This window comes from Fusarium coffeatum, assembly GCF_003316985.1.
Source record: "Fusarium coffeatum strain FIESC_28 chromosome Unknown BRIP53273_contig_361, whole genome shotgun sequence".
Classification (NCBI taxonomy): Eukaryota; Fungi; Ascomycota; class Sordariomycetes; order Hypocreales; family Nectriaceae; genus Fusarium; species Fusarium coffeatum.
Genome location: NW_022158150.1, coordinates 44,580 through 68,506, shown reverse-complemented (window position 1 = coordinate 68,506; position 23,927 = coordinate 44,580). Strand labels below are relative to the sequence as shown.

General features: G+C 49.5%; 6 protein-coding genes across 6 annotated transcripts; 3 read left to right on the top strand and 3 right to left on the bottom strand.

Annotated features, from left to right (window-relative positions):
* Nucleotides 1–714: 714 nt before the first annotated feature.
* FIESC28_11118 (uncharacterized protein) lies at nt 715–1,865 on the bottom strand (the record flags this gene model as incomplete). Its single annotated transcript, XM_031165247.1, has 3 exons — nt 715–768; nt 821–1,295; nt 1,345–1,865. The coding sequence occupies 3 exons, from the start codon at nt 1,863–1,865 to the stop codon at nt 715–717; spliced, it is 1,050 nt and encodes a 349-aa protein (XP_031010709.1).
* Nucleotides 1,866–2,504: 639 nt separating this feature from the next.
* On the bottom strand, nt 2,505–3,488 carry FIESC28_11117 (uncharacterized protein; the record flags this gene model as incomplete). The annotated part of the gene is made up of 1 exon (XM_031165246.1): nt 2,505–3,488. One exon carries the CDS (start codon nt 3,486–3,488, stop codon nt 2,505–2,507), a length of 984 nt encoding a protein of 327 aa, XP_031010708.1.
* A 395-nt stretch (nt 3,489–3,883) lies between these two features.
* Nucleotides 3,884–4,878, bottom strand: FIESC28_11116 (uncharacterized protein; the record flags this gene model as incomplete). The annotated part of the gene is made up of 2 exons (XM_031165245.1): nt 3,884–4,719; nt 4,770–4,878. The coding sequence occupies 2 exons, from the start codon at nt 4,876–4,878 to the stop codon at nt 3,884–3,886; spliced, it is 945 nt and encodes a 314-aa protein (XP_031010707.1).
* Nucleotides 4,879–5,589: 711 nt separating this feature from the next.
* On the top strand, nt 5,590–6,537 carry FIESC28_11115 (uncharacterized protein; the record flags this gene model as incomplete). The annotated part of the gene is made up of 2 exons (XM_031165244.1): nt 5,590–5,848; nt 5,903–6,537. The coding sequence occupies 2 exons, from the start codon at nt 5,590–5,592 to the stop codon at nt 6,535–6,537; spliced, it is 894 nt and encodes a 297-aa protein (XP_031010706.1).
* A 5,022-nt stretch (nt 6,538–11,559) lies between these two features.
* On the top strand, nt 11,560–17,351 carry FIESC28_11114 (uncharacterized protein; the record flags this gene model as incomplete). The annotated part of the gene is made up of 3 exons (XM_031165243.1): nt 11,560–12,027; nt 12,093–17,166; nt 17,215–17,351. 3 exons carry the CDS (start codon nt 11,560–11,562, stop codon nt 17,349–17,351), a joined length of 5,679 nt encoding a protein of 1,892 aa, XP_031010705.1.
* A 1,419-nt stretch (nt 17,352–18,770) lies between these two features.
* On the top strand, nt 18,771–21,795 carry FIESC28_11113 (uncharacterized protein; the record flags this gene model as incomplete). Its single annotated transcript, XM_031165242.1, has 2 exons — nt 18,771–19,246; nt 19,296–21,795. The coding sequence occupies 2 exons, from the start codon at nt 18,771–18,773 to the stop codon at nt 21,793–21,795; spliced, it is 2,976 nt and encodes a 991-aa protein (XP_031010704.1).
* Between the last annotated feature and the right edge of the window lie 2,132 nt (nt 21,796–23,927).

Here is a 23,927-nt window from a genome sequence, read left to right as displayed (position 1 = left end):
TTTTTGGAATTGTTTATGCAGGTCGGAGCATTGGAGGAGAACTGTGTTTGAATACCCGATGCACAGAAATCAGTCGGTCTGAGCAATGAATCGATCAAGCGTAAAAGGGAGAAAGAGGAGTTTAGGGCAGGATGTTGGGTTTGTCGCAGTACCAGGAACGGGTGGGAAGATTTTATCTGCGGCGATAGGAGTTCAAGGAACGTTCAGCAGTATATATTGATTCAGCATTCCCAAGCATAGCTTGGACACCAGAAGTGAACCCAGCAGTGCCATCCCCGTTACATTAACTGATTCGTTGGCTACAGTGATGAACACCTTGATTTATCTATACCCTATCGGCTAACCTGACCTGAGCGGCCAGCTGTCTGGGCGTTTATAGGTACTTCGTCAATAATGTTTAGCCACAAACGGTCCTCTTTGCGTCTACGAGTTTTGCAAATACATTGCCTTTGAAACATATTCATGTTTTCTGGTGCAGTTTCGTGAAATCGTTGTTGTATGCCGCGAATACCTATAATGATTGGCATTATTCCATGTCTTCATCGTACAGAACGAGAAGTCTAAAATTCCTAAACATGACAGTTGCTACAGAAAGTCATAAACAAGCAATAAACAGACGCAAAACCAGAACGCCATTGACGCCGCTCCTCCTGATCCAGTCTTTTATGCTGCTGCCGTGTTACTCTGGCTCATCTTTGATCGAGATCATGGGCTTTAGACGCCCATGGTGAAATCATGCTCGATACCTGGTGTCACACTGGCCATAAACTAGACACATGTCAGCAGGGAATAGTCTGGGCCGTTTAGGGGAGAGTCATACCTTGAGGAACACAACCAAGTACTGATCCACTCGGATAGCAACCTCTTGATCATCGATCTCAGCTTCCTGTACCTCCTCCCATTCATCCTTGTCTGCCGCCTCTTGAGCGCCCTTGACATCTAGCTTTCCAATCTCATCAACCAAACCCTCCATTCCCGAAGGTGCCTGACTGTTATCAGTGTTACCAGTACGGAGCTTCTCACGTCGCAGGCGAAGGGCAGCATCGGCGCGGTCAAGTAATGTCTTCATGACTGACGCGTGCTTGCAGGGATGTACAGAGGCCATCTTGATGTTGTTGGCGAAGAAGGGGAAATCTTCGAGTGTCACTGTCTTGTCCTTGTAGTCACCGACAATATCCTCCGTCATATCAGTGGGAGGGAGGGGCTGGCCATTGGCGAGATAGCCTGAGAGGTACAGACGAGGTGTTCTGTAGTAAGGAGAGTACATGATGTACAGGGTGTATGTTCGGTGAGCGCTGAAGATATTAGCAGACCTATTCACGATTTAGAGAAAACAAGGCATACCTGTTCTTAGAATCGGCGCCAGAGTCTCGGATGATAGCTTCATCATCGTCTTCGTCCTCCATATCAGGAATCTCATCATCGTCCACAACCTCTCTGTCACCGACATTTCCTGAATCGTCCACCGTCCTCACCTCCTTCACTTTCAACGGCTGCGAGCTGGCCAGACCACCAGTCCTCAACCAGCCATCTTCGTCATCCCCTGCATTACCCTTGAAGTCATCGCCGTCATTGACAAGAGCTTCCTCGTGTCCAGCGTCACCAGCAAAGTCGTCGTTCAAACGGCGATGACAAGGAACATTGCGTGTTACCAAGAACTGCTTGCCAGGAGGCAGATGGCTGACTCGACGTTCAGGGGAATCGGCATCACCCCAGGACCAGGTCGGGAACTTATAAACAAGATAGTCGCCCGCGGCGAGGAACTCTTCGGGTGTGATTTGACCGGTCTGACGGAAGGTTGACTTGTGGGAGACGGGGGTATAGCGATCCCGGAGGGTGTTGACTGTCGAGTAGATGTAATTCATGATGGCTTCGGCGTCGGTTTGTTCGGTTCGGGGTTTGCAGTTGTTTCTATCGAAGGAAAGAAAACAGGCTTTATTATAGGAGTTGTATCTTGTACTTCTTGGGAGGATGCGGGGCTGAGTTTCTGTGCAAGGTTGCGCGATGTAAGTTGGCAAGTATAGTTTGAGGTGTAGCAGAGTAGAGGTTTGGAGTATGTCCCTCGTCCTTCTGTCACGTCTGCCTGAAGTAACGAAGATGACTGATAGAGAGAGACCAGGCGACGACAAGTACTTGGGTGAAAGTACCTTGCCTGAGTAATACCCAGTTAGAGCAGCCGCTCACTGTCACTGATGAGGCGATCACATGAAGGTGGAGGTGTGTGTGCCTGGACCCCTCATTGGCTGTGACGTAGGGGTTAGCCAGTAGCATTGCTTTGAAGCTCCATAGAATGGGTCTTGCAGCAGCCTTATCTTATCAGAATGCACGTCATTTTCTGGAAGCTCCATTCACGTGTGTATTATACCATGAGCCTCTCTTGATAAGAGTCTGGTGCCCGAGTCATGAGGAGATTATAACAAGTGTTATTTCTTATATACTGGTCAAGTGCTATATTGGATTATCGTGGTATCTTTTCTTTTCTTCGCCTGCGCATGTCTATCAACTCATTCCTCGTCAGCCTCTTCCTCTGCCTTTTTCTTCTTCTCTTCACGTTCCCTCTTCTTCTCTAATAGTTTCTTCAACTTCTTGGCTGAGTTGAACACTCCGTTCGTGCCAGCTCCACATGATGCACAAGTCGGGTCCTTTCTGTATCTCTTCAGAGCACACGGCTCGCAAAAATAATGCCCACATCTTGTCACAATAGGCTCTCTGTAGGGCCCCTCACAGATGATGCACGCGAATGGGATCTTCTCCAGCATCGCTATCTCTGCTTCGTCCTCGGGGGCCTGCTCCTTTTTGTCGCGGTTGGCGCTCGCAATGATGGTGCCGCCCAAGTTCTTCTTGCCCTTTGTGACTTCCTCCCACTCCTTGTCGAGCTGCCAGCCTTGTTTGACGTCTGTTCGATCGTGGAGGAATATGCAACTGTCTCCAAAGCCACAGTGACCGGTTTTTTTGTAATCTTTGCAGATATCGGGTTTGAAGTCCATGACTGTGATGGTTCGAATATTTGTGGGTGCCTTAACAGGGCCCTTCGCTCTTTGGGGCGCATCGGGGTTTTTCTGAATGAATGATGTCTGGTTCGCGAGCCCTTTATATGTTCCATCCGGTTGTGAATCCTTCGCGGAAGCTCTTGTTGACCCTAAGAGATTCTTTGCCGAGAGATCATCCTTCTCCTCATCGTACCAATTGCTATGCTTCGTCGCGTCATTTGTACTTGTGATTGGTACATTACGATCCGCCGAGTAAACCGTGGCTGAAAAATCCTTCTTGCTCGATGCCAGATCTTTGGAAGAAGCTGTAACGGTGGCGGTCTTTTTGCGCCGTTTAACGCGCTGTCCAGATTCGTCTTCTGATGATGAGTAGTCGCTGTCGTCGCTATCGGCTGGAGGTGGCGTCGCAGGTCGTTTTCGAATATTTGCTTTGCCTTTTGCGCCTCTCTTCTTGAATACAGCAACAGGTGCTTGAGGTTCTGTAGATGAGTCTGCCATTTTGCCGGAGTTGATTTGGTAATGTCAGATGGGAGTGTGGTGTTTATTTATGCGACGGATAGCGATTGGAAATCAGACTTTCTTAACTTACCAAGGATGGAGGAATCTAGAAGTGGTCATGTGACTGCGCGTCTCTTTGGTGTTGGTTGCACTGAGCCTAATATTAAGTCAGAGCTTTATTCTGTTTTCCACCTCAAGTCACATGCAATACTTTCCTCAACGTCTTTGCGTCTTTGGCTGCTTTTGAATGCTCTGCCGAGTATAATCTCGCTGTGAAGTAGCCGCATTAAGTTTTACGGATAGACAATTCACCGGGTCCTGTCTGCCTGTGAATAATGTTCGATAATAAACGCTACAATTCATGAATTCAAATTTATTACTAACTCGCTTGCATTTCAACCCTGATGGCTATCGCGCCAAGATCCGATGAAAAGATGCTCAACTAGAATACTCGAATCACCTTTCTCATGAGTATTCTCATGCGGCAGCCACCCAAAACTATCTTTTGGTAAGACTAGCACATCCCCAATCAGTCTGGGCTCGGGCAAACTGTCTAGTTCATCGCCAGTATGCTCCGTACCTGTCATCTCTTTGAAGTAGTCCATAAGGACTTTCGTAAATGCAAAAGGCCCAGTTGTGCTCATAACCTCTTCGAATGAAACAGTATCACCTGGTTTCTTAGATGCAAATAGATTCTTGAGATCGCCTGCCACTTGATCGACAACCGTTCTTATAGCTGGGTGGTTTGGCTTTGCCAACACTGAGTACTGGCATAGCTGTACAGAGTACGGGGAGCCAGGCCAAATTGGCTTCTTGTGATGGTCGTTCTCTATCCCGACGACCAGATTCACTGAGCCTTGGTACTGCTTGGGTATCCATTTTGAAATGGGCTGGTGTGGATATACATCAATGTCTGCCCATAGACCACCTTCGCGCAGCAGAATAAGGTATCTCAAGAAATCGGCTTTGAGAATAGGATCTTTCAGGCCTGTGAAGATATCCGAAATATTTGCGTCGAAGCGATCAAGAACGTAGGCGTCGTTGTTGGCATCGGTAATGCGCTCGTATCGCCAGCCAGGATTGACAACACGCCATTGGTGTGGAAAGCCGACTGTCCGCTCTGTGGGATTTTCCGAATCGTCTTTCCAACTCTGCCAGATTTTGTGAGGAAATGGCTCTGGTTTTGATGCAGCGGAAGCCGTGGGTTTCGGTCTTTGAGTTGTGCTATTTTCTATTTCTCTGGTCAACATTTACTCGCATCGACTGGAAATAGGCACTTACGACTTATACGGCCGTTGTATGCGTAGTTGCCCACCAGAAGCATACAGATCACAACAGCAGCCAGAAGAACAAACGCATATTTTCTATGAGTTGCCGTTGCTAGTAACATCGTGGCCTGTAGTGTCTATAGGTCAAAGGAGACATAACAAGAAAATGCAATTAATTGAGAGATGTCTGTCTAATAATAAGATATTCCAGCCCTGTCACCCATTAAGAGCAGCAGCCTAGCCGCAGGGTGGCAGAAACAACAGACAAAATAGTTTATTCATGCTATGCCGGTACAGATGGGCATCTAGGCTACTTTATTTTAGTAGACTAAGCCTTAAAGGACATTTCTTCTGGGGACCCTGGTCTGTCCGTGGAGGACATCATCTCAGCCAATTATCAACATCCTCTTGCCGCCCGATACTGGACTTTTCACATATTCAAATATTGTCAACCAACACAACACTCACATGTCACCATCTTGCCTGATGTGGAATTCTGCTACCAACAACATGTATGTTTTCGCACCTTGTCCTTGACAATGGCCAGTGACGGCTCTCTTTTGTATCCGTATCTTGGGTTCATGGCGAATTTCTCGCCTTCTCGTCCCTTGCAACGATGGTGATACCCGCGCGGCTTCATGCAGCTCACGCTACCTTAGACGAAACAGATATATGAGCGCAACCAACACGCATAGTGGTTGGAAGATCTTATCCTCTATGTTCTCCCTCAAACTCCGTACTTCGCCTCGCTCGCTCTGCCTCCTGTTTTTTCGTAGTTTACGGTACATATTATACAGAGTTTCTCCAGAACACCTTGCAGTATATTGATCACGATGACAAGGCTCATCGCTGCGTTGTTCCTTTGCTTTCTTTCTACATGCCTTGCTGCCAGCAAGTGCTATTATCCTAACGGCGACGAGGCTGACGACTTTCCTTGCGATCCCGAAGCGAAGGAAAGCGTCTGCTGTTCTGGAGGGTTGGGCACAACATGCCTGTCCAACAAGTTGTGCATCGGGGCAGACGGGAATACCTTGAGAGGTTCCTGTACAGATAAGAATTGGGCGTCGCCAGAGTGCGCTATGTTTTGTCTGGGTAAATGGCGCTCGTCTTTGAGTACGACTAAGTGGCTATGCTAACGATAAAAAGGTGCGGACAGGGGAGGAACTGACTTGATCTCCTGCTCTAATGTCACGGGTAGCGATACCTCGTTTTGTTGTGACCACAATCCAAACTGTTGTAACAGTGGTGTTGGGAGGTTTAATGTCCTTCCGTCTAACCCGGAGGTTTGGGCGACGTGGAATCGAAAAGCAACCGAGTATGCCGTTGTTGGTACAGTCTTCATCGACGAATCCACGACCACAGCTGCATCGGCTACTTCAGACACGTCGTCTCTGGTCATTTATGCAACGTCATCATCTATCACTACGGCCAGCGAAGCATCTTCATCGTCAAGTCATGTGCCCGATTCGACGACATCTACTGAGGGCACACCAGGAATGTCCACCGGTACAAAGGCAGGAATTGGTGCTGGTATCGGTGTCGGTGCTGTCCTAGCTGTGGCAGTCGTATGCCTCCTATGGAGGATGCGCAGGAATAAGAAAGCGACCGAGCAGGAGAAGCAGTTTCCACCTACATATTATGGACCGGGTATGGACGCATCTTGGCAGCAGTCTCACTATACGTATGGCGTGAAAGAGCCACACTCTCAACCGCCACAGGAGCTTCATGGACAGACATTGCAAGGCTACAATGTGAGAGCTGAACTACCAGCACATATCTGAGGGCCTCAGGAATGATATAGATACAAAGGCATGGCGTTGGGATCATTGGAGGTCTGTTTGGGTTGTTGCCATTTAAAACAATTGTATTGTAATCATCATAATGTCCAGGCGCCAACAAAAAGAGGCACAAATCATCAGAACCTGGCATCATTCTGTAAGGCGACTGGAGCCGTCTCACCGGGCCTATAAAATGTATATGTCCTAGATTTAGGAAATCCAACTAGAGATATTTGCACAGACCTTCAGCTTCTATCCACAACTGGGACCCTGATTTCCATCTGATAGCGAACCTTGTGATAGCCTCGTTGAATGCATGGGTAGGTTTTTCAACCAGGAAAACCCTTTCTGACAAAACATAGACCAAGGGCAATTCCGGACAAGCTGCCTAGAGGCATGAGAGGATGATTTTAAAAGTGGTGGTCCGATTACCATCACTCACACGCAATCAATAGCAATACCTAGGAAGCTGGAATTTTGGTACTTGATCTACCCTGTACCCGCAACTTGAATTTCAAGGTTCATCAAATGCAACATAGTACATACGTGCCATTGGCAAGCTATGGGGATATTCGCAACTTGACAACCCGAGATCATGTACACTATGTTGTTTCGATATTATGTCCTTTTTGTAGTGATCACTTTGCTGTCTGTGATAACACATGTTCGCTTAGTACATCACATCAATACACAGACAACATGTCCACGGCTGCAATGCAACTAATAGTCAAGCAAGCCCCTTATACCCGCAGGATACATACATGAACTAGATAAACTACGATGGCCCTAGGAAAGGTCATGTCCACGCAGTGCGTCGAAGCGACATTGAGATGTGAGGCTTATGTCTGACGTGTCTGTGGAGGACATGAACAACAGCGTGGCGATTGGCCAAAATGGCCAACGATAGTCTAGGAACCAATGCAACTCGTATCAACCACACAGAACAGAGAACCAGACATGCAGACCTTACTACAAGCTACTGTATCGTATTTTTATTTTTGGACGCGGTCTGGATCGATCGCCGTCGGTATGTTAGCTGCCCAGTCCAACCACAGATCTGATCGAACATTGCATCTGATCATCTCTTATCCGTACGAAAAGGTGCAAGAGAAGAAGAAAGTGCTTCAAACGCACTAAAAGATGCTTCCCCACTGCCAGACCCGGCCAGGTCAAGACCCTGGTCAAGGATAACCATGGCAGCGAAATGAGATGAAAGACTCGGTTTATGCGGGAGTCTTTGCGGACCTGGACGCCAATCGAAGGTACTTTGCCTCATTGACGATGACGGCATGTGATGCTAATGCTATCCATCTAGAAGATGGTGTTGCCGTTCAGATGTGGTGGTGTATCGATATGTGAGTACTAAGGTAGTACATACTTACTTGAACATGTACATTGCCTGAAGTCAACATCACGAACCGCGTCGTGGTTTGTTTATTTTTGACCATTCTAGGCCATAGTATTCTTACTACTGCGTGCAGCTGCAGTAAATTATGCTTTATGGTTCGCATAAACCCCGCAGCCTTACTTGATATGCCACTTCAGTATAGGTACCGTATTTGAGTATCCGTACGTAGGTAGCAATGCGTAATATCTAACCCCATTGCTACAGAGGCTGGTCGAGGAAACAGGGAAAATGCCTACAATTGAGTTTAAGACCGGATGATCGCTCTAGAGCAACATTCTGGCTCGTGCAAGGGAAAAAAAAAAAGGCAGTTCTCTATGCGGCATTGAATGCTTCTAGACACGGGCTGGGAGCTCAGTTTGGATTTGACATGAGGCGTTGCGCCACGAGAAACCCCAATGCTACTTTGAAGAAGAGAAGATTGATAGACGTTGACCTGTTCGCGACTTGATGCAGAACTTTCGTGAGCGCCTCAAAGTTACGGCTAGGGTTTTACTAGTTTAATAAGGACACCTGAACCTATCACGACTGCTATCAAGGTTGAGGGATACACCGCAAGCGGGAGTGGAAAAGATGGCAGATGTTTGAAATGATAAACGAATATCACATGTGTTGGTTCATTATCTCTACATAAAGGCAATATCGTCATTTGTCTGTGTCTGGCCATGGCTGACAGTACAAGAAGATGGAAGCTGGGATGAGGATAGCGGGGAGTGTACAGTAGCAAGAGTACTTAGGCAGGTAGGTAGCATTGCAACTCAATTCCGCTTAGCCAACCTAGTTCAGAAACTGTATCCTTGCAAGTTGGTTCGAAATGTTCTAGCCCTAGAATTGGCAGGAAGTCATACGGATACCTAAGCTGATAAGAAGCAATGCCGAGACAGACACAACATAAAGGCAAATCTGGAAAATACACAGATCCTTACAATTCAAACTCCAACGTGAAGTAAAATATCCGTACTTGATCAATCAATCAATGAAGGTGGCTGGGGGGCGACCTGAGCTACGGCATCAATATAGCGGTGTCGCCATGTCCGTTCCATTCTCCACGTCTCCACGTTTATCCCAGTCCATGAGAGAGAGAGTCTCAATTCTCGCTTGCCTCTCACAACTTTCCATCCATGGTTACCTGTAGAGGTCAATCGCTTAGCAGCATGGGCTCAAAAATATCCGTACTGTACATATACTATGTATCATGTTATTGCCGTGATGGAACACGAATGATATTGAAAGCGAAGTTAAAATCATTTCGACTGTATCAAGTGTCTTTGCTTTGGCCTAGTACAGTACATAGTAAAGAAATGAATGGGCTTTCATTTGACCCCCCCCTGGAGACTAGAAAGGATACCTAAACCCACAGTCAGCAGACCAAGCCAGATCAAGTCCTTGTGCATCTCGGTAGGGATTTGGACTCGACTTAACGCAGGTACTGAACGCAGGGGAAGAGGAGAGCGGAAATCATCATAGCGTGCAGGAACATTAACAAGGGACCTGTATCTAATGGCCCCAAGCAGCATATGGATGGATACAGTCAGTATTTCTCTGTAGGTACGGATAGAAGTAGCTAGGAATAGCAACACCACAGCTTGCACATCTCAGCTTCCATAAACGCACAGCCCTTAAACTGGAGTCTATCCCCTGCCAGACCACATCAATTGAAGGCAGCCAGAGGAGGAAGCGAAGAAAAGTGTCTCCAGCTTCACTTGCACCCTGGCCTAGTCTGGGCAGCTCCCCAGTCAGGCTCGTCTCCTTACCTTGAGCTCATATCTCTCGCTATTGATCCTGATCTTGATCTTGATTTTTTCCTTCTTTCGTCTTTCGACCTTTTTACCGTCCTTATACTCGTAATACTAACCCAACAGCAAAACCACCGACGTCGAAACGGGCGATAAGCGACTGCCCAAGAGATCGGAACAAAGGGAGGCGCGTCTAATTCACGACTCTGGATGCCCTCTACCAATCACTCGGCGCTGTCGTCCCCCTTTTGATACCGTCCTCAACCTTTTCCTTAGGTCACCGTCACGGGGCCGTCCATTCTTTCGAGGACAACTGATTTTCTGAAAGTTGTGGTTGTCATCTTTTTGACTTGCTCATCGAGTAATTTTCCCGATTGCTGGTCAGGATTGTACTACTACCGACAACCCTTTCGATTACTTGTATCGGACGCGACTTTCGTTACGCCTTTTCTCCCTCTTCTTTCTTGGCCGTATTTCAACCAACCTCGGTTCTCTTTCCAGGGCGATTTCAACACCAATTCCTCACGAAACCTCAAACGTCACCGGCCGGCCGCCCTTAAAATCAGACGATCCACCCCAGTCCACTCTGGAATTAAAAAGAGACTTTGTCGCCGGAGCGTACTCCACCTGAAGCTCAGGTACCCCCAGCTCTCCTTGTCTCCCGTCTCCCGCTCGGAGTCTGGACTCATCAATTCTTCACCTTCGCCTGTCTCTTTTTTCTCTCAGTCTTTTTTCTCTTACGCGGCAACTTTTGTCGGTCGACTGTTTCGCTGCTCACGTCACTGCCGGGAAACTCTGTCAGCGCCTCCTTTGTACCGTTGACTTAGTTGCATTGGTGGTAGAACGCCCCGTCGTGCAGTAACAGGCGCATCCGGCCGTTTGAGCTTTCTTTGAGTTGTCAAATTCCATCGGGAATGATCAACAGTTTTGCTGTCGTATAATTCTTGGAACGCATTCCAGAAGGCAGAAGCCAGCAGGACAGCAGCTCACAAACTACCGCGACTTTCTGGGTCTTGTCAGAGTTGCGACAACTGGAACTGGAACCAACAGGGGTAAAGAGTCCACTAATTGCCCAGCCCACTCACTCACTTGCCTCTCTGTGTTGTGCAGTGTGCGTGCCTGTGCCTGTGCCTGTGCTCGTGCTTGTGCGTCGTTCGCTCCTGCGGTACCTGACTAAGGTTTAATCGTTGGCGCGTTTTCGACTGGACAAGTGTGTCAATAATTAGACACTCCCATCGCTCACCCGCAAACCTCTGGGCATTTCCAGTCACACTCAATCTACTGCACGGCACCTCTGAACCACCCGACGGTACCTATCTCAACTCAAGCTGCCCCTCTTTGCGCTTCATCACATTCATTCTTTTTTTTATTTAATATTCTTTTATTACCGTTGTACTGCCAAACGCTTCTTCTTCTTTTTTTCCATTGACCTATTATCGGACAAGTTCATTCAGTCCAGTCCTATCTGTTACTATAATCTGTCTTTTTCCTTTTCTGTGGGAATTGTCTCTTTTTCCTCGCAGCCGGGTCTGCTTCTTTACGACCAATAGCTCCAATCTTACGCAGTCTCCCTGCAGAACGCTTTACTGCAACCTGACTGGTCGACATCTTGCGGCACACGCCAGCCCAGCTCTAAACTAATCAATTACGGTGCTGTACTGTCCTGAGGTGGTACTGGTACTGGTACTTTAACGCCCGTACCCCATTTTTTCTACAAACAAACAACACAACACGTTGGATACGCTCAACCACCACAACTCAATACAGAACAGCGTTCCCTGCGACGGGCCTGCAACGTCGTCCGTCTGCGTATCTTGATGGTTTCAAGGCGTGATTGAGGAAGCTCTCCTTGCCCCGGAAGAGGGCCACCTTTGCTTCGCAATCATGGCTTCTTCACTGGCTTCCGACAAGCCTAGCTTGCCCGCACCTGGCGCAGCGCCGTGCGACCCGTTTGTCATAACCGACAACACCACAACAACACCCGCGCATCACCGATATTCACAATACGACCACGAATTCTTTGTCACTGGTCCTGCCTCACCAGAATCCGCGAAAAGAGCTCTCGCAGCTCATCTGCAAGAGACAGAGCGACGTCTTGAAGAGGCTGGCAAACTTGGTAATGCCTTGGTTGCCCAGCGCAAAGAGCTCACCGAACAGCTGAAGGAGATTGAGAAGGTGAACAACGAAGAGGAACTCTCACAAGAACTCCGAGAGCGAATGGTCGATATCGAGAAGGAATTCAACACATTAACTCGAGAGTCCGCACGGAATTTGTTGCCGAAACAGAGGGTTCCCAGTAATGAGGCCCATCCTAGTTCTCCCTTTGCGCCCGAGAACAAGGGGCCCAGAGTGGTACGTTGCCATTGCCTGCAATCAATTAACTTTGGCCTGCAAATAATTAACGCTTCATTTTCTAGCGATCCGTCAGCCCTTCCAAGTTTGAGATCCAAGCAACGGGATCCCCTACAAAGCTCACCGTCCCTAATCGCAAGGTTCGCAATCAACCTTCCAATCGAGTCCACGATATCGAATTCGCCACCGAGATCAGTACTTCGCTCATTGCCCAGGTTCGCAATCTCCAAGGTGTCCTTGCCGAAAGAGATGAAGAAAACAAGGATCTCAAGGCCGCCACCGCGCGACTTGAGCTTGAAGCGGAGGGATTTCAGCAGCGCTTCAAGTCACTCGATGAAAGCGAGAATCGATACAAGGAGGAGAACTGGAACCTTGAAACCAGGCTGCAAGAGTTAACAACTCAACACAAAGAGGCGCTAGACCGCGAGAAGAAGCTTACACAATCTCTCAACGTGATCAAGACGGAAAAGGTCAACGCACAGCGAGAACTAGATGAGGTCAAGGTGAATCACGCACGATTGATTGACCAGCACGCCGCTGCTGTCAAGCAGCATGATATTGAACTTGGTACTGTCAGGCGCAATATCGCAATGGCAGAGGGTGAGCGTGCAGCTATGCAGCGCAGGATCGACGATCTTACCGGCCAGAACCAAGAACTCGCCAGGGCCTTCGCATCCCAACGCCGAACAGTCAGTGAACTTGAACCCACCATCCGCGCCAGCGATGACGACCTGGAGTCATCTACCGACCACCTGACTCCGGAACACTCACCTCCTCAATCACCGATGAAGGGTACTCCTCGTCATGCTATGCTTGAGACTGAGACTATGAAGTCTTCTCTGCACCACGCTCAACGCACCATTCAGAGCCAGCGTGGTCTCCTTCACCGCGAGAAGACCGAGAAGCTTGAGCTGCGACGCATCATTCAGGATCTTCGTGATGATCTAGAGAAGGCACGCAGCGACCCTAGTGAACCTAAGCCTCAACGACCACGCCGCACTAAGGACTCTAAGGAATTTAAGAAGCCTCCTCGTCTGCTTGGATCATTCCGCTCCAGCAGACAAGAAGTAATCACCGATGACGGCGAGTGGGAGGATCAGAATGATGTTTCCCCTCGTACTTCCGTGTCTCCTTCAATGGCTAGGGCATCTTTGGCCAACAGTAGTCACACTGTCCTCCCAAGCATCGAGCTTCCTGATCCCACAGACACTGAGCAATTTGATACTGCGAACGAAGGCGGCGAGTCAGCCTTCGAGACGGCCAATGAGCGGGCCACCGAGACTGAGGACTTCCAGACTGGGAATGAGGAGATGTCGGGCAGCGACGATACTGAAACCGAGGGCACCACTCGAGGCTTCGGCAGCATGCGAAATGCTCCACGACTTCCCGCCGGCGGCTTCGTTCGTCACGGCAGCAGCCACTCATTACACAGCACCGCATCGACCTCAGCTGATGAGGATGACGTCTCATACTCGAAGACTCCTAGTGGTACTATCAGATCTCAGAGAAGCACCCGTTTCCGTATGAGCCGTAGTGTCTTCAACCGCTCCAGACAAGCAAGTGAGGAGCCCGCCTTCCAAGGCAGCCCTGCCAGCTTTGTGGGTAGTCGAGACGGGACACCTCAGGCTGGCCAAAGTCTGTTCGCTGAGCTTCAAGATTTCGATGGCAGTGACGACGACTCTGCCGGACCTGGCACACCCAGTCGCCTTCGTGCTCGCTCTATGACCCCTGGCTCCATTCGCCGAGGATCGTCACCACGACCCGCAGTTCCTCCCCTGCCCAAGGTCATCATGGTGGATACAGGTGTTATGACAGAGCCTGTCAAGATCGTGCCCAGACTTGCAGGCTTCGACTCATCGCAGATGGTCACAACTGGTGTGATGACAGAAGATGGAGAAGAGCACTTTGCTGAATCACCTGTTAGTGTGGTGACAGCGAACCGACCGGCCTCCATGCAGTCAGCCATCGGCCCTGCTAGCCAGCGTGCACCCCCGTCTTGGCCCGTTGACTACGCCTTCACTGGTTCCCGGCCTGTTTCTATGGCCTATAGCGACGCTGGCGCCCAGCACGACCCCGACATGGAGGAGAAACTGGCTCAGTTCCCTGCTCCTCCCTCCATGCTCTCTCCCATCCTCCCTCCTATCTTGAGCATGTCCTCAATCGCATCTGAGGGTGTTGAGCCGAGGGAAGAGATTGAGACACCGACAACTCCTTTGGCTCTGAGCTTCACACCCCTCTCCAATCAGAGTGTTGAGCCACTGGCTGAGCCTGAGGTTCCTCTTCCGGATCTGACGATTACGTCGATCATTTCTGAGCACCTCGAGCCCCGTGCTGAGCCTGTTGTTCTTCCCCCTGCTCTTAGCATATCTACTATTGCCGCCGAGCACTTGGAACCTCGAGCAGAGCCCGAGATGCCTCTACCTGATCTCTCAATGACCACCATTGTTGCCCAGCAGGTTGAGCCACTTGCTGAGCCCGAGGCCCCAGCCCCTACTTTGAGCCTCTCTGCTATCTCAGCCAGCTCTGTCGACCCCATTGCTGAGCCTCCCATTGAGCCAGTCATGTTCATGCCTCCTCCTCCGGCACTGTCCATGTCTTTGATTACCGGTCAACACGTTGAGCCTCTTGCTCCCAAGGGTCCTGAGCTCCGCATGTCCGGTATCAAGGGTGAGTACATTGAACCAATCGCCGAGCCTGCCGAGCCTGTGCCCGAGCTCCTCTTGTCCACAATTCAGAGCGAGCATATCGAGCCGGTTGCAGAACAAGAGTCTAGGTCCATTGTACCAGCTATCACGCTGCCGTCTCTGCCCCCTGCTCCCGCCCTGAGCTTCTCCGTCATTCATGGAGAGAATGTCCAGCCTGTCGCCGTGAAGGCACCCGAGCTTGCCATGTCCAGCATCGTAGGCGAGGCTGTTGAACCTGTTGCCGAGCCCATGGCTAAGGCCATCACCCCCAAACTCAGCATCTCGTCGATTCATGGTGAGCAAGTCGAGCCAGTCGTCGAACCCGTTCCTGTGCCTGTTGCACCTGAGCTTTCTATTTCTACTATTAAGGGCGAGTACGTTGAGCCAACTGAACTTCCAGTTCCTGATCTGGCCCTGTCATCCATCGTTGTTGAGTCCGTTGAACCCGTCAGCGAGCCCGAGAAGGTCGTTCCCACGCCTTCGCTGAACATGTCGTCCATCTACGCAGAAGACTGCGAACCAAGAGAGGAGTTACCCCCTACTCCGACTACGCTCGTCTTCTCTGATCTGTCGACCCAAGATGTTCAGCCCGTCTCTGAGCCTGCGCCGTCTCTGGCTTTCTCTGGCATTACTTCCGAGAACGTGAAGCCCGTTCTCGAAGTGGTCCCCACCCCACCAACTTTGGTTATGTCTTCAATTGCTACCCAGGGTGTTGAGCCTATCAGCCCCGTTCGCAAGACCTCCGTACTGCCCGCCTTTGGATTCTCATCTATCGAGTCTGTCGAGACCATGCCTATCTCTCCTCGAACTCCCAAGAGAGAAGGTTTCGTTCTCCCTCGCGATATGACCTCTCCTTTCATGGACCGAGACGTTCCTCGAACTCCAGATAACAAGACAGCTCATAGTGGTGAGGTTGACCAAGGCTCATCACCTCTTATGGCTGAGGATGAGAACGCACAAACACCCAGCGATACACCCGAGCCCGCCACGCCTGATTCCCAGAGGCCGTTCGACAAGCCCGTGGTCATCATGAATGATCAGGGTGCGCAAACCTCCCTCACTGCTGATGCTATTGATGCCATGCTCAAGGCTCGTGCTCACCCAGTCTTTGGACTTGAGAAGAAGCTTTCAATGACTAGCCCTGATACTCCTGCCACCACTGGCACTACTGGCACCGTAAGAATCCACCGACATGACAGTTTCGAGAGTCCTGTCCGACAGGAGAGGGATGATGACGTCTTTGACGCAACCTTTGCTCAACGTCCCGGTAGCTCCAGAAGTGGTATGGCATCCATGCACGAAGCTCCTCCTCTGCCTGCCAACCACCGTCAAGTCATCGAGGCTGCACGATCTGGTTCGGCTCACAGCAACCAGAACAACATGGGACCGCCCCTCTGGCCCGCATCTGCCCTGAAGCATCGTCCAAGCACCCCTGGACAAAGTGTGCACTCGCCTTCTCTTCGGGCTGGCACACCCCGTGCTGCTCGAAACCCCGTTAGCTATGGCGAGCTTGGAAGACAATCACCATCCAAGCTTACAGCCACATCGCGAAAGTCATCAGTCTCGTCATTCGCCTCAGAGCTCGATACCCGCTTTAACATTCGTCCTGGCGAGATGGGTATGGACCCCGCTGGATTTGGTCCCAACACTGATCCCCGCATGATCCAGGCCATCACCCAAACCATGATTGGTGAGTATCTGTGGAAGTACACTCGCAAGACAGGCCGTGGGGAGATGTCAGAGAACCGACACCGTCGTTACTTCTGGGTTCACCCTTACACCAGGACGCTTTATTGGAGTGACCGAGATCCTTCAACTGCTGGACGCACAGAGTTGAAGGCCAAGAGTGTTCCCATCGAGGCGGTTCGTGTCGTTACCGACGATAACCCCAGCCCTCCAGGACTCCACCGCAAGAGCTTGGTCATCATCTCTCCTGGCCGAACTATCAAGTTTACCTGCACGACCGGACAGCGACATGAGACATGGTTTAACGCTCTCTCGTATCTGCTGCTTCGCACTAATAATGAACATGCCAATGTCGAGGATATGGCAGAGAACTTCACTCGTGAAGATGTCGATGAGTTCAACCCTCAATTCGGACAGCGCGCTAGTAATGCAACACGCCCAGGAGCTGCACCGTCTCTGTCATCTTACCATTCCCGAACAACCCGCAACGAGTCACCCGCTGTTGGAACGTCCATGAATATTCCGACTCTGACACCCAAGGCGCAGCCACAGCGCCCCGCTGGAACGCTAAGCAAATTGAGCGGTTACTGGAAAGGTAGCCAGCTGTCTGGCACTTTCTCAACCCTTCGTGGCCGGGGTCCCAGCGCACAGAATGTTCATATCTACGAGGCTAGTGAGGCACATGATAGTGCTGAGGATGTGAGGGAGATTATCGAGCGGCAGGATAGGGATGCTGACCGTCTCGAGAATGTCCGCGCATGCTGCGATGGTAAGTTCGCTGCCTACATGAAATGCATGGAATCTAACAATCGAATAGGCAAGCATGATGTTGGAACCCTCCACCATTTCTCTAAGCGAGGCCGTCCTGGCAACAATCACGCGCACTCTACGCACTCTCAACCTGGGCTCACCCACTCTCATACTACCATGTCTTCTGTACGCTCTCGAGTTTAAACAGAGCCATGTCATACACAACTACTTCGTTCCCTGTAGATCACTCTTGTCAACCATTTCACTGTTTGTCAAACTCGACTGTTACGACCGACATCCTTACGGACTTTCACGATACTTATGATTTTTCTTGACTTTGTTGCTGTGCACCCTCGACAACGAACCTAGGAGCCGGTACCCAAAAGACTATAATCACCTACTACAGCCATCAGCTGGCTACGAACCAACAAAACCTTTCTTACATTGTCTTTATAATACTGCAACATTCGCCGATAGATCTGTCGGTCCAGAGTGCTTGACGCAGACCAAAATAAAACATCAAAAAACATCAACAGTACCGCATCACTGCATTTTCCTTTTTTTATTTACTTTTTCAGCCAAAACGCATTGTTTGTTTGACCAGACCTCTTTTCACCGGATCAGCGCATGGGATGCTGGGGACCTACAGGAGTTTTTGTCTTTTGTACAGTCCAGGTGCCGGCGAGCATAGTACACCTGGGAAGTAATGTTCTCGAAGCTGTGGTCAGTAGCCCAAGGGGTTGACAGATAGACGTTGTGTTTGGAGATAGTTGTTAGGCGAAGGGTCTTGATGACTGAATGAAACTTTGTACCAAATTAGACGGTTGCCTTTGTATGGAATTATGTGACTGTCCCATGTTATACCGAAGTCTGATACTTCTCAGCCGACCGAAATTGCCGGCTTGAGCTTTGATGACCTGTTCACACGTAGCCGAGACCGAGGACAGATTTCCACTTGATAGCGGCCATATTGGATGTATCCTCCACTGGAAAATTAGAAGAACCTTGTGATGCCTCCACTCCATACTAGGTATGTTTTTAGTTTCAGGTCTCGGCGAGACACCAGTAATACAGTACGTACTCGGCATCTGACCTACCTTATAGGACTGGACATTTTGGCTCTACTAGATTCATCCTACCCCCATGGTCCGAAGACATCTATGTTAAAGAATTCCGCCAATCGAGTAATGAGTACGGATATGGACCTCGTAACAAATCTCGGTACCTATGGAACTCTGGACCCGCTGAAGCTCCAGCCATCAGCCATCAACGGAATCCGACAGTGGGGAGCGTGTCAGCCAGTGGATTCATCACATGACGTATGTAGCCATACACAGTGCCTCACCTCGCCTACCTACTAAGGTACAAAGCCTCTAGCGGTGTCACTTACACTCAGTTGCCAGCCTATCAAGTGACTCCGCGTATAATCATTCCGCCTCCCTCAATCGAGAATCAACATCGTCGACCTCTCTCCCTTCGAAAACGCAACCTCAGCAATCTCCTCGATCCCTCCGATGCGTCTTTGTCGCTGTATTCTCTAGCTACGGAAGAGCCGAGGCTGTAGAGGCCCTCTTGCGCCCAAGCTCTTTCTCTTGAGCCTTTGTGGCTCCGGAATTCGGAGCCATGGCTAGCTTTACCTCTCTTCTCGTGGCATACGTGCTGGGCGGCTTTACGTTTATACCTTTGGTCGTTGCATCCGTATTAGCGTTTATCTTCTACACGTCCCCCGTCTTAGACGATGCCGCGAACGAACACAAATACAGCCTTATCGTTGATAAGGACGATGATACAACCGCCCTCGAGGCCGCAAAGCGGTCGCACAAAAAGGACAACCGCGCGCACGAGAACGACCTTGATGTAGCCGCCGGCTTCTTTGCCGTGTGCAGAGAATACACGCCTATGGGCATCAACGCAAAGCCTATCGAAAGATCAACCCCGGTGGGCTCGACGACCGTGGCCTCTCCAAGCCCCAGCGTCTATCAGACCATGTACAGGAGTATTTTCGAGAGAAAGCCTACTCCAGGACCCATGGAAAACAATAGCAACACTACGAGCCAGAGACCGAAGAATGCTGGCAATGTGTTTTACGTGGTTCTGAGGTACGTGTGATTTCCCACACCCCTCATCCCTTCGCTAACATCAATCTAGACATGGTCACCTAATGTTGTTCGATGATGAAGAGCAAGTCGAAGTCCGACATGTTGTTTCTCTAGCATATCATGACATCAGTATATACTCTGGTGGTGATGTCACACCGGAAGGTGAACTTTTCATCAAGCGAAATGCGATTAGATTATCCCGAAAACCATCTGGCACTGAGCTAGCCCCAGACAGTCCTATTTCAAAACCCTTCTATCTCTTCTCCGAAAACTGTTCAGCCAAGGAAGATTTCTACTTCGCTCTGCTCAAAAACCAAGAGCAGAATTACGGTACAGACGGCCAAGTACCGAAGCCCTTACAATTTGACGTCAAGAACATCATCTCCTTGGTTCAGAAGCTTCACTCGACGGAAGAGAATGTTCATTCAAGATGGATCAACGCACTATTGGGAAGAGTTTTCTTGGGTATCAACAAGACAAAGGACATTGAGGCTTTCATTCGTGAGAAACTCACCAAAAAGATCTCTCGTGTCAAAAAGCCTGCCTTCCTCACTAATATTACCATTAACGGGATCGACACTGGCGATGCAGCTCCTTACTTCAGCAATTTCAAACTTAAGGATCTTACGGTTGAGGGAGAATGTGTCGTGGAAGCTGATGTCAAGTATTCGGGAAACGCTCGTATTGAGATTGCTGCTACGGCCAAGATCGATCTTGGAAGCAGATTCAAAACGCGAGAGGTCAATCTTGTTCTTGCAGCTGTGCTCAAGAGAGCTGAAGGTCACATGTTGTTCAAAATTAAGCCCCCGCCGAGCAACCGAGTCTGGGTTACTTTCCAAAGCATGCCAAAGATGGAAATGGATATCGAGCCCATTGTTAGTGCGCGACAAATCACCTACACAGTCATTCTTCGCCAGATTGAGAATCGTATCAAGGAAGTCATCGCAGAGACTGTTGTACTGCCGTTCTGGGACGATATGCCATTCTTCAAGACAGAGCACAAGCAATGGCGAGGTGGCATCTTTGAAGGTGATGATGCCACGGTCCCAACTGACGATGCTGAGAGTATAGTGGCAGCGGCAGGAGATGTTGCTGCAGTCAGCCATCTAGATGGGAATCCGGACTTGACAGAGGAAGCCCGACCTTTTGAAAAGAGCCATACTATACCTGTGATGGAATCGACGCCACCGCCGACCGGTCTGTTTGGGCGCAGACTCAGCAGAACGGGTACTAACCCTCAAGCTTCTGCATCATCAACCAGTGTCGATTCTAAAGGTCCAGGTGCGAGCCCAGTCTTGAAGCCTAAGATATCCAAGACATCACTTGAACCTGTTGTAGGCACTGATGTCGCCCATGCCGATATCTTCAAGCCGTCAACTTCGCCTCCCGATCATGCGACCAACTACATGACAGCTTTGCACTCGCGTGCACACGATGCTTCTCCCCGACCACCTCAGCCTGCAGATACACCACCAGTGGCGTCATCTGCCTCTCAGCGTTCTAATCGTTCCTCGCGCTCCTCCTCATCTGTCAATGATACTGTGAACAATGTCCCAGGAGTGGCAGAAGATTCTCAGAAGACGCCAGTGGCTATGGGGCGGCGCAATACAGCTTCATCAATTGGTTCAGGATCCCATACCGACGAAAGACCTGGCTCTTCTGCTTCTTCTCTTAAAGAATCGATGAAGAGCCAGACAGGCTCAATAGGAAGGAGTTTCTTCGCAAGGCGTGACCATGGGGAGATACCGGTGCACGAAGAAGAAGAGCTCGACCAGAGTGAAGCTTCTCGGGACTTACAACCCGACCAGAGTCATGCACAAAATCTGAATCATAGGCAGACTACACTGGCTGCTGTCTCGAATGCAGCAATGCAGGCCAAACAATGGGGCTGGAATGCCTACCAACGGCACAAAGAGGCGCGAAGGCAGGCTGAGCAAGCAAGTCATCTTGATCTTAGCCAACCTATGGGCCGAGGGCAACCGTTACCTCCTCCTGGAACACCTCTCCCCAAACCTACTAACGGTATGACGCGGATAGCACCTCCAACGAGCGTTCCTGCGAGGAAGCCCGTCCCTGGCTCGGCAGCACATACTTCAGTCGAGTCCTTGGAAACTCATCATGAGAACCATCACGAACAGGATCAGGACAACCATGGCGACTACCGCCCTCCGTTGCCCCAGCGCGGACGTCGCCGACAGAGCCACGTTCCAGAACCAGATAACGGACAGAATGTACTTATCGTCGCTGCCCCAGAAGACTCCCAGCCCGCCACACCTTCAGGAGATGACCCTTTGAACCATCAAATCTGGGCTTCGAGTGATGAACAGACCGTGACAGATAGCGGAACTTCTCACCCTCCATCGATGCTCACAAATGAGTCCTCGCTTATGCAGGAGGACATCAAACCAAGCAATTCAGTGGGAGCACTACCGACTGCTGCTGCAGCGACTGATGACGACGACGACTTCTCTGGCTGGATGGACAACGAAACTTTAGATATGGAAATTAACAGCCCTCCACGGCCTGCAGCAGCACAGGAAGTCAAGTAGAATTCCATCTTACCATCAAGAAAGGACAAGGACCAGGCGTTTTTGGACTAAACAGAATCAGGTTGACCAATAGTCCCTGACGGAGTAAACATCTTTAACCTGTCTTGTTTTATCTTTGTTTATTGCTAATTTGGCGTTATTGGACGGCGATGGGCTATTGACTTGAAGAACCAGTAGGTATACCATAGTGAAGTGAGTAGTGATGAATAATTGCCCGATTTTGCTATGGACATTGTTGTGCCCGCAGTATGAAATAGTTGCATCATCTGGTGTGCCTTTCCAGCGAGCTTAATGAGCAAGCAAAGCTATATGCATGCATCCCTTTTGTATATCAAGCAAGCTAGGCAATGAATAAATTACATCTGCTTCAACTTTCTGAACGAGACAGGCAGGCCTTGAAGTGGCTACTACTTGGGCTAGCTGCTTGTCGAAGGACCTTTGTCGTAAATCCCACGTGTTGGTCAAGAGGTTGGTGTATCAGGCGTGGGTGGTCCCGAAAGAAGTTCCGATACAAAAGAGCATCACCCCCTCGAACTGTATACGGGCCGGATGCGAGACAAACATAACAAAGATCCCATAAGACCGAGAGGAATGCCTCGATATGGAGTTGGATGCAGAAGTGACGTTGCTCTTTGTCTGGAGGATGATCTGGTGGCTCACACAATTCTCACATAGATAGAATCAAGTAAAGTAAAACAGTTTCATTCGAACTCTTTGCTAAAGTCCTTTACCTTGTTTTCGACGGAAAGGTATACAGTAAAGCAGTGTCTTGATACCAAACAATAGTTAGTTCTATGTCATGGTGCCGGAATGCTGTACTCGTATCGCACTTGGTACACCAAGCATTGGGGGCTGGGAAATCACTTGTGATGACGTCCAGAACTGTACGACACAAGTTAACAGGCTAATATAGTAAGCCAGTGACTGCCCTGGCAATTGATACCCTCGGCCTTCAGACACGGACAAGCGAGAATTTGTACTCGGAGGACTATCTCAGCTCATATGCCAATGTGCATAAGAGGAAATAACCCGTGAAGGCATGATTAGTCTAGCCGCTGAGCTGATGACTGTATCTCATCCGAGACAGATTAAAGGAACCTATACAGTATGCATAATGCACATTTCATCACCACTTTACAAAGAGTTAGTCCATCCGCTCCCCAGGTTTTTGGTTGAATTGCAGTAACGCGAATGAATGTCTCCGCCGAGAATATGGGGTGCATGGCGGGGGATCACGGAAGTGGCTTGGCCATCCACAGTTTCGTACAGTCTAGCTATGCTACATCTATATCTATAGCTGTACAGTGAGTAGTCTAAGTAGTTGGCTAAAATGCCATGAGCTGTGCCGTCCGACGATGGATGCATCTTGGTGCGGTTGGAAAAGAGCTTGTCGTCTTGGCTATGCTGTACCTTGATAAATACAGTATAGTACACTACACTACAGTATAGTACCCCTCTCATGAGTTATGAGTTGAACTCAATGATCAAGATCAAGCTTGTTTTTGTGAGGGTGGTCAAGCGGCCAAGCCGACGCCAAAAAAGTCTGGAAAAGATGCATGGAAGGAGTAAAAAAGAAGTAAGGCCGACTATAAATGCATCTCGTCTTGTCTCGACTCACACAAGTACTGTACTCGTTAATCTTTGAATTGTCCAATCACAGCAATTGAACCCTGAGCAGCTGGCATGCTGGATAACATCATCTCACCCCTCAGTAACCGACGAGTTGGGTAAAACCCAACGCCCAGTGACATACCTGGTGCATCAGCTTCAACTGTCACTCGTCATTGAATATAACCTTGTTGAGTTTAAACTGCCGTACAATATTGTACAGATACAGATAAAGATGCAGTACAGTGTTGACTGGATTGGTCATAACAGGCGCGCTTATTCTTTGCAACTTCAGTTCAGGAATCATGAACTCAACAGAGTTGCATGACGCCACCATGATCAGAAGTTCTAAACAAACAGCCAGGCCCCTCCCTGTAAGTATGTACATAGGTATGATATCCAACAAGACTGACCAGGGTGACTGACGATGTGTTGAATTGAGAGGAGAGGAGGAGAGGAGAGGACGGACAGGTCAATTACCAGGCTGTTGGTTCCGTTTCAATGGGTACACTTACCAGCTAAGG